The following is a 10,113-nucleotide window of genomic DNA, read 5'->3' as shown; positions in this document are numbered from 1 at the left end:
GTAAAATGTCAAAAATGTCTTTAAATATCTTGTTTTATCAGTTAAAACCCAAACATTGCTTCTGTTTATTATGATATCAAACAGAAAAAAGCAGCAAATGTCCATATTTGAGATGCTTAAACAGCTTTTTCTGCCAGAAAATGAAGTTGCAGACTAATTGTTGCAGCTTTACACTATGATAATGCACATACTTATTAGATTTACAGGAAAAAATAAAACCAACCATGCCATTAAACAGTATTTTTATTAATTAGCTGCTGCTACAGATGCAAAGCAATGATCAAGTGGAACATTACACCACACCAACGTCCTGTTATTTCCGCTCTGGTGCTGTATTATCCAGAGGGATGGAGCGAAGCTTTATCAGACACACACTTCCTCTGCATGCAGCCTATCACCATAATTTAAGCTGGCAGCTAAGACAGCACTGAGTTTCAGACAGGTAGGAAGGGCCTGGGCCTGTTATTGGCAATGAGACCGACTGTGTTTTAACCTTGAGTTTGAGACAGTAGTTAGTCTGAGTTGTTGACAGCTTCTAAAAGCATTTTTAAAACAAATAATTAGAGAACAAAGATAGAATTGTTAGAACATGGTGACAGTAAAGGGATGTATGGATTAATAAAAGTAAAGAAATAGATTTTTTTTCATCATGAAAAATGCAATGTGCTCTCTTTCCTCATTACAGCTAGCGAAAGACAAAGAGCGTCTGCAAGCGATGATGACGCACCTTCATGTCAAGTCCACGGAGCCCAAAGCCACCCCACAGCCGGTGAGCAGCAGCCCTGTCATACGTCTCTCTCTCTTGTCCCTCCCCCCGTCCTTTTGTCTGTCTTAATTGGCACACATGTATTCATTAATCCCTTCCTCCATCTTCTTATTTATCTGCTAAATAAAAACAGCTGTTCTCTTGAGGGAGTGCAGTAAATATTGTTTGGACCACATCTGCTGACATCCGAGATTCAATTTGGTGCCTGTGATGAACTGGATGCACACAGTGTAACAGCTTCAGAGAAGCACAGGCTGCTCGGGCAGACAGGGAGGATGAGAAAGCACAGGGAGAAAGGAATTACAGACACAGTATTTAATGAATAGATAAAATGTAACTTTTATTTTTAGTGCTTTTAAAAACTACTGCTGCTTTCCTGCCAGATCACATAAAATGTAAGAAACTGTTATTTAACTGTCAAACATTTGTCTGTTTGACTGTGCATTTTTATGCACTGATTTTAAGATTCTAAACAGTATCATGTAATCTTAATGATTGCTTGAATTATCAATGCCCATCAAGGGACTGGAGCTTTACTTATATATAAATTTACAGTACATGAGACACCACTTCTATCACTGTCAGTGTTTCTCTGTATTTATTCCTCACAAATAAACTAATTAATCACATTTTTGAAAATTAATAAAATACCAGCAATAAATGAAGGCAAATGAATGAAGAGAAATGGGGGGAAAAGATTATTAAAATAAACTAATACCTAATGATGAAACAATTGAAGTAACATTAAATATTATATAAATATTATTAGCCGATGTCATAAAGTGTAATTTCTTAATATAATAATAATGTAGGTAGTAACATCTACACATTTTGATTTAAATATTTATTTATTTATTATCCACAATAACAAATACTTCCTTAAGAACTTTAGAATCCTGATAGAAAATAATAATAATAATAATAATAATAATGATACAGAAATTACCCTCTGCCATTAATAGTAATCATTATGAAAATTACTTCTTGGCTAATATTGGGCCAAAGTGTAATTTACAGTCATGAAAAAATTATTAGACCACCCTTTTTCTTTAGTTTCTCGTTCATTATAATGCCTGGTACAACTAAAGGTACATTTGTTTGGACAAATATAATCTTCATAACGATTTTGGTTATTATCAAGAAAACCATGGAAAATGTCTAGATATCAGCTCTTAAATTAAAGTCTTATGAGTATTTTTGTTGTTATCATTATATCTGTCCAAACAAATGTATCTTTAGTTGTACCAGGCATGAACAAGAAATTGAAGAAAAGGGTTGGTCTCATATTTTTTTCCATGACTCTATAAGTTGTAGTGTTAACATAAATGTAAATATTTAAGTTTGCATCAAAATTAAAATGAGAAAAGAAACAAAAGTCTTCCATCTTCTGCAGGTGAACAACTGATTTTTAGAATAAATGTACAAGCAGATCCATTTATTATCTTCTTGACACATTCCAGACATCATGCTTATCACTCTTAATATATGCCATGCTATAAAGCCCACTGCTTAATCCCTATCCTATAGGGGCAAGGGCTTAACATATGGCATTTAAGTGTCTGCACTATTTTGTCATGTTTAAGAAGGGGCCTCAGCACCATATTTCAGTCTGTATGACACTTCATTCACAGATCATTTTACTGCAGGGCGAGAGAGAAAAGCACAATACACATACAGGAGTGCTGTCTGGCTGCACACTGTGCAGCTTGGATCATTTATTTACAGTCAGAGAGGTGGCTATTGACGCACCGACATAAACCGCCTGGAGATGTCAACCGACAATAGGCTGTCTGTTAAAGCTGCGTGTGTCACACACACTGATCGTGTAGATTAGAGTGCAGAACGAGGGCTCTGACACAGGGACATTTGTATATGAAAAGTGGTAGGAGCGGTAGATAGCATCTTGAGTTCACTACCTCTCCTCTCTCCCCGGGGCCCTCTGAGAATGGCTGTGTCAGAGCTCAGCGTTAACACTCTCAAGGGGGCAAGCTGGGATTTTTATTCAAATAAATAGACTCCCATTCTGCTGCGCCACTTTGCCTGCTGCGAGCTGCTACCAAATGCTATGATAAATATGTCTGGCTTCAGCTGGGTGAGTGGTGGTCTTACACAGGTCAGGGCCCCGTGGCCCCGCTGAGGTTTTAGCGAGATTGCAGCATCAGAAGTGGCCTCCCTAAAAGAAAAAAAAGCTCCTTTGAGCAGATGCAGAATGAAAGTATTCTCCGAGCTGACTGGAGACACAGCCACTCTGAAGAAACAATTGTGTTCTTCCAGTAATTGCTCGTTCTGCTTTTCTACCGTTCTGTGCTGTTGCGTTTAATAAAGGCGTGTATAAGTAGCCAACTGTCATAGCAAAGTAGCTGGTTTACATTTAGTTATAATTAAAGACAAACAAACTGATACTGTGCATGCACAGCGTCAAATGAATAGGATTCATTTTATTCTTGTGAGGTGGATGGGGAGCGGGGGAAGATCAAAACAAAATGTGCCACATTAGCAATGCGTGTTTCTGTGTGTGTATGTGTGTGTATGCCTGTGTATGCGTGTGTTTGTATTTGCCTGTGTGTGTGTCTGTGGGTGGGTGTCTGCATTCGGTGTCACTAAGCATTCTTGTCAGAAATCTGACCTTTTACGCCATACATAATTAAGGAGGGACTTTTTGTTTATTTTCTTTAGCAGCTTGCCGAGTCAAAGCCAGTATAATTAGATCACCAATTACCATTTAATTAATTTCAGTCTGAAGTCTCATTTTGTCTAGGCACTGGAGTGAGCCCAAATGGTGAGGCAAACAAAGGCAAGGCTATTACCAGCCTGTCTGGCCTATTGTTGAAGCCTCTCTGTGTTTATGGCCAGGGAATATGGATGAAACATGAAACAAAGCCTGCTAATCCACAGGAAGAGAAGTCAACACCGCAGCCCCATTCTATTGATAGCATTGTGTCAGAAACACGCAAACCCAAGTGTGATTTATTTTGTTCATGATTTAGAATAACACGTCTCTGCTACTGGTGCTGAGGATGTAGGCTACATTTGTGCATCCCAGCAGTAATCCAAATTATTTAGGCAGACGCTGCCAAAAAGTCGCAGTTCAGGCTGCAAAATATAAATAGACATTGTCAGGAGTTGGACACGTGTCTGTTAAAGATGGAGATGGAGAAAAATCAGCTGTCACTCATTTTAGTTTGAGCAGTTTGCAACTTAATCATTTAATAGGTCTATTCCTGTGAAATGAAATAAAATGTAAAATAAATAAATGTACAGGTACATGTCAACACTGAGATCTGGGGATGCCAATCTTTTCCTTCTGGTGTCTATATTAGAACCCGGACAATGTGGGATTTTTGAGACAGAAGGAAATTTTCGCTGATTACAAATATGATGGTCGATATAGTGAATTTTTGAGCAAGATTTAAAATAGATATTTTCTATGTGGATTGTGGACCGATTGCCCCCCATTAAGGGTACTAAAATAAATAAATACAACCCTGATTCCCAAAAAATAGGGGCATAAAAAAACAGAATGCATCAAATTCCGAGAGCATAAATGTACAAGTATAAACCATTAAAAATCTTTCCTTTGCACTATATTCAATTGAATGGAGATCTCATAAGATTTGAAAATCATTACTTTCTGTTTTTTTTTTATGTTTTTTCACAATTTTCTAAATATGGAATTGCAACTGTACAGTACCAGACGCACAGAAAAGGAGCAGCAGCCTTAAAAAAAAAGTTAGACTTGTCTGAGCTTGTAGAGCTTTGAAAATATATAAATAAGAGGCATCAGTTACATTAAATAATGTGAAAGAGCCGAGCAGCTTGACAGGCATCCAATACTGATACTGATAAGTCTGTGATAGGCCAGTATCAGCTGACCAGTATCATACCTGTTGGTAATGAGTGGTAAAATAACTGGTGGCTATACAGGATGTGTGTTGCTGTGTACACAGCCTCCATCACCGCCACACCACCATCAGCAGGCCACTGCTATCCCTCATAATCAACAAATGACATCACAGATGAGCTGTGTCCTCCCTTTTTCTAGCCCTCCATTTCCATCTCAGTGTTTTCTTTTTCTCACAGTCTGAAGTCATGTTTAATTTGGATACTGGCCTCCTTCGGCAAATTAGCAATTAGAACAATTTTGTGGGAATATGTATATGTGTCATTAGTTTTCCTGCCAATTAATAGCTGGAGCAGGGGGTCAGGCGAGAATTTTCCACTTGACTGCTGCTCCAGTATGGAGGCTTGGCGCTTGGCTCGGAGCAGCCACAGCTGCTGGAAGCCATGCTATACCTTTGGAGCACTTGCCATAATTAGTTTACCTTGTAGCGATTATTACTTAAATCCCTCGTTCTCCTTAGCCCGCCCAGCCTTTGCACTCACAGGCTTCACCAAATATTCTCTGTCCATCATGGTCCTGATGATGGAGGTCAGTCAGATACAGTAGTTAATCATCAGATCACCTCCATAAGCAGCTCCTAATTAGAGTCCTCACAATACAATTTCAGCTTGTAATTAGCCCAGATTGGCTCTTCCTCTGGCTGCCTTATTAGCAGGGCTGCTCAGCGGTAGGTGAGAATCACACTGTCATTTTTCAGAGCTGTTCTGGCCGCACATCTTCCCTTCTCTGCTCAGCCCTCACTGGTTACCATGCTGCCGACCCACAGTGGGTGGATGAGGTAGGGGGGGTGTTGTCCAAACAGGACAAGAGGGACAAAAGATTAAACAAAGGCGGTGAAACAGAAAGCTGGGAACAGGCCTGACACGGCAGCGACAGAGACAGAGGGAGGGAGGAGAGAGCGGAGCGTGGAGAATAGAGGAGGTGGGGAGTGCAGGAGCAGGGCTCCGGGGTTGTTTTCCAAACATTTAGCAAACGTTCATGGATCATCTCAGGGCCTGCCTGCAATTAGAAAGTAGATATGCATAGTCAATGAGGCGTCTGAGACACAGGGGTAATTAGAGGACTAACTGTCTGTCTGTCTGTGTTTGTTCGGTCCTTCAGCTCAACTTGGTGTCCAACGTCACATTGTCCAAATCGGCCCCTGAAGCCTCTCCTCCTCTGAGCCTGCCCCAGACCCCCACCACACCTACAGCACCCCTCACACCGCTGTCCCAGACCCACTCCGTCATCACAGCCACCAGCCTGCACAGCGTGGGCCCCATGCGACGGCGCTACTCAGAAAAATACAACATGCCCATCTCTCCAGGTACTGATGAACACATAATCTGCTCAACAACCGACAAACCATGGACACAGGATAGTTTAGTTATATCGATACACAGTCGCCAAGTATCAGTCTTTTGTTATAAATTATTATTACAGTCTTGGTTTGCTTGACAATCCCATCTTCCTGCAATAAAAATGATTGAAGTGAGATGAACAGACTGAAATCTTATTACATAAAACAGATGTTTGTCCTTGCATAATATGCATGTTATAAAAAGATAATAATTGCAACATATCGCAATGCATTGTAAGTTAATGCGATACTCATCATATTGCAAATCGCAAAACTTACTAAATCTGTATGTGTAACAAGGGCTCCAAAAAAGTTGGATGAGAAAATGCATCAAATTAATTTGTTGCAATAACGTCTATCAGTTTGAACAATAAATATACTGTCTTTGTACAGTTTTCAATTGAATATATAACAGAAATTATAAGCAAACTATCTGTTTTATTTACATTTTAGGCACATCATCCTAATAATTGAGTTTTCATGACTGTTGACAGCTGATCATTTGATTTGATTTGTTTCCTGTGTGCAGATCTCAGTCAGAACAAAGAGTTTTACATGAATGCAGACGTTCGACCGCCGTTCACGTACGCCTCACTAATAAGACAGGTAAGGACTGAAATGTGAACATCCTCCGCCCTGCCTAGTCAACCAGCAGATATGCACTCAGCTATTTAGAAAGCCACAAAATGCATTTGTTTGACTTATTCCTCTGCTCCTTCCTTGTTAAAATGTCAAATGCAATTTAGACAGAGGAGCAGATTAACCATCTTCAAATGAGTGCAAGAATGCGTACAGGATTCAAAAAACAGCCACATATGACAATTGCATTTGATTAAGCATTTCAGTGGCTGTGATTATTACCAAATTCATTTCACACAACAGTAGGGATGAACCTGTTTTAAGATGGCCAGTCAATTATCGCCGGGCCGCAGTAATCTGGGATCTCAGGAATTAATCTGAGCCGGCCATAATTGGTGCCCTGTAATCTGCCTGAGAAATGTTTTCGCTTGCCCTTCATTTACACCCACAAAAGAAAATATATTCAAATCTGCCCGTTTTTGAATGAGAAGTGCAGAAGACTTTCTAAACAGCTTTACATAGACTGTTTCTGTGTTTTTCTCCAGAGAACACACACAAACCTGCATGCCTCTTGTGAATTATTGATCGCTTTGTGAAGGGAGCAAAATCGTAAATGTTTGTTTCTGTCACTGTTCCTCATCCAGGCAATCCTCGAATCTCCAGAAAAGCAGCTAACACTAAACGAAATCTACAACTGGTTCACACGAATGTTTGCATATTTTAGGCGCAACGCGGCGACGTGGAAGGTAATTCTGCTGTTCACTCTTCAACACCAGCAGCACAGGAGAGAGAGACTTTGTGTTGATGTTGGGGAGAATTCAATGATAGCCAGGCTGAATACCTTTATAAATGAACCATCACCCAAACACATAACAATACTCCACTCATTCTGTCCAAATGAACCACCCTTTAAACAAACAGCACGAACCACATAGAAAAACCAGAGAGCAATATGTGCATTCTTGTTAAAAAGAAAAAAAGAGAGAGAGAGAGAAAAAAATGAAAGAAACAGTTTTCCTGTAATATGTGGGGATGTTCTGGTGGTGGGTGGCATTAGTTGAACATAGTGCTGCTCTGCCAGTGACTCCTGGCTGAGCCCTCACACTCACTTCAGAAGGGAACACTCTGTTTTCCACCAGGCCACAAAAACACAAACACACACACACACACACACTCACACAACAAAAACAAAAACAAAAACAACAATCTAAAAAAAAGCAGGAACGACTAGAGTCAGAGAAAGTTATATTTGAATGAGGAAGACAGCGATGAAGCACTGAAAGCCTCTCCTAAGCCTTAGCTGATTTATCACTCACACACCACCACCCTGCTCCACCCCTGTCCTCCATCAGCCCTCACACACACTGACAGCCCTTCCATAGGGGCACATTGGTGTTATAACCACTAGATTCCACAACTCTCTCTCTACACATACACTTAGTATATACACATGCACTCAGCACAGCTCCTGCAATAACAAAAGGATGATATATGCAGGTCTACTTTCATGCCTAAATGATTTGGATTGGGCGGTGGATTTATTTTATTTATTTTTTTCACATTGTAATCAGGAAATGACCAGAACCTTCTCCAGTCAGTGAAAATATTCTGAATAAAGTGTTAGGTTTCTATATCCCCCCTATCAGAAAAGGCACCTTTGTGAAAGATAAGAAAAAACTGCCATGGAAACCAAGAAATATTGATGTATTGTTTAACCCTTTGAACCCCACAACCCCCACAGATTTAAAAGGGATGTTTTTTTAAAACTTCCTAAATTCCACCATTTATCTTAAATAGAAACTGTTATATTTAGAAAGTATTGTTTTATCTTTAACTGGCCTTGTGTGATGAATGCTTCCGTAAGGCTTAAAATAGTGATATCTCACCAAAATCACTTTATTGTACGGGTCTAATTGAAAATGTTGCCAAAATTATTATATATATTCTAGTTTCTGTAAAATAGATAAGCAAAGCAAAATGATTTATGGCATTATAACTGTGTTCTAAAAGACACTTTGGACTTCTTCCTACTTCTAGCCATGACTGTGCTGTTTCCATTGAAGCGCAGGTCTTATATATTGCAGTGAAAAACAGCCACAGTGAGTAAAATGTGACAGGAGCACAGAACGCCCAGAAACTGCTTGGGGTTCAGGGGGTTAAGTCATTTGAAACTTCAGGGCTGTTTACTGCCAATAACATTCTGCTTTATTTATTGTTTTTCATTCAGGTTTCATCCACTGCCTGTCAAAATATTTCTTCTGTGATATGAGATATTCTCTTTCCATGCAGACATGTTTATTGTACTGATAGCAACCTTTTCTTTCTCTCTTTTTTACACCAACTGCAGAATGCAGTCCGGCATAATCTTAGTCTTCACAAGTGTTTTGTGCGAGTAGAAAACGTAAAAGGGGCTGTGTGGACAGTCGACGAAATAGAGTTCCAAAAGAGACGGCCTCAAAAGATCAGTGGGTAGGTTTGGACTCTTGAGCGCTTGTCTCGCCGTTTCCTGATGGGAAGAGGCTGCTGCTGCTCCATCTTCATTGTCTGTGTGCCACAATGTCCAAAGTCCCCGCTTGCTTTGGCGTGCCTCCCCTTCATGCTTTCAGAAGCCTTTTGGTGATGCCTCATAACCCACAATGGCTTTTTTTTTCATTTTGATCCTCACCCTCTCCCCTCCTCCCCGTGTCCGTCTGTCTCTCTGTGTGCCCGTCTTCTGTCCGTCCTGTCGCTCACATCTGCATCTGCATCTGGCTGGCCCCACCCTCCCCTCCCCCCTTGCTGGTTTGCTTTCCCAGGGTGCCATTCGCACCAACCTTTCCCTGCATAAGTGCTTTGTGAGAGTAGAGGATGAGTTTGGGTCCTTTTGGACAGTTGATGATGAGGAGTTTAAGCGCGGCCGCCACATTCAGCGAGGCCGTCCTCGGAAATACGCCGCTGATGAGAACTTTGACGAGCTGCTCGTACAGTAAGCACTTCCGCCTGCAAACTCCGGAGGCCCCTGGCCCCACCTGCATGCCCCCCCACCCCTCCCTCAGTGTTGGCATCATGCTTTATGTGTTTAGCTTCATGCATCATCTGCCTCCATCAACCTGTTCTTTCTTCTCAAAGTGTTGAAGATAGTAGTGGTATTGTCAAGTGATTGAACATCTTAGAACTATAGCCACATTACTACACCAGTAAATGTATTTAGTTCTGATACAAAGTGCATTGATTTCTTTTTATGAAATAAGATACTGCAGCTGAGGAATGCATGCTAGGTGAGACATGAGTCTGTGGTTGTAATTTAATTTTTCCGTTTGCAGAAGTCCAGCCTTAGTGAAGAACATTCAGACCAGCTTGGGCTATGGTCCGACCCTCTCTGCCGCCTTCCAGGTAAGAATAAAAAGTGACCTCATCTTTAGCTGCCTCACTTAGAACTTTAAAAGATTAGAAGAAGAAGAAAAGTCACCCAGTCTTTGTTTCCAAGAGGATGTACTGGCGTGAAAAGAGTGACGGGCAACTAAGGAAGTGCTGACAACTCTCTTCCGT

General features: G+C 40.6%; 1 protein-coding gene across 3 annotated transcripts in view; it reads left to right on the top strand.

The window, feature by feature from the left end:
- foxp1b (forkhead box P1b) overlaps nucleotides 1-10,113 on the top strand; it is a 181,850-nt gene that overhangs the window by 165,505 nt on the left and 6,232 nt on the right. For 2 of the 3 annotated variants that reach the window (XM_059328902.1, XM_059328901.1), the window contains exons 13-18: nucleotides 686-769; nucleotides 5,769-5,973; nucleotides 6,536-6,612; nucleotides 7,230-7,331; nucleotides 8,933-9,054; nucleotides 9,888-9,957. In XM_059328902.1, the coding sequence (XP_059184885.1) occupies nucleotides 686-769; nucleotides 5,769-5,973; nucleotides 6,536-6,612; nucleotides 7,230-7,331; nucleotides 8,933-9,054; nucleotides 9,888-9,957 (660 nt within the window). Of the gene's footprint in view, nucleotides 1-685; nucleotides 770-5,768; nucleotides 5,974-6,535; nucleotides 6,613-7,229; nucleotides 7,332-8,932; nucleotides 9,055-9,380; nucleotides 9,551-9,887; nucleotides 9,958-10,113 lie in introns of all 3 variants that reach the window. The other variant, XM_059328899.1, reaches the window with a different exon arrangement.

This window comes from Centropristis striata, chromosome 3 (genome assembly GCF_030273125.1).
Source record: "Centropristis striata isolate RG_2023a ecotype Rhode Island chromosome 3, C.striata_1.0, whole genome shotgun sequence".
NCBI lineage: Eukaryota > Metazoa > Chordata > Actinopteri > Perciformes > Serranidae > Centropristis > Centropristis striata.
Note: the sequence above shows the minus strand (reverse complement) of the source record. Positions and strands in the feature narration are given on the sequence as shown.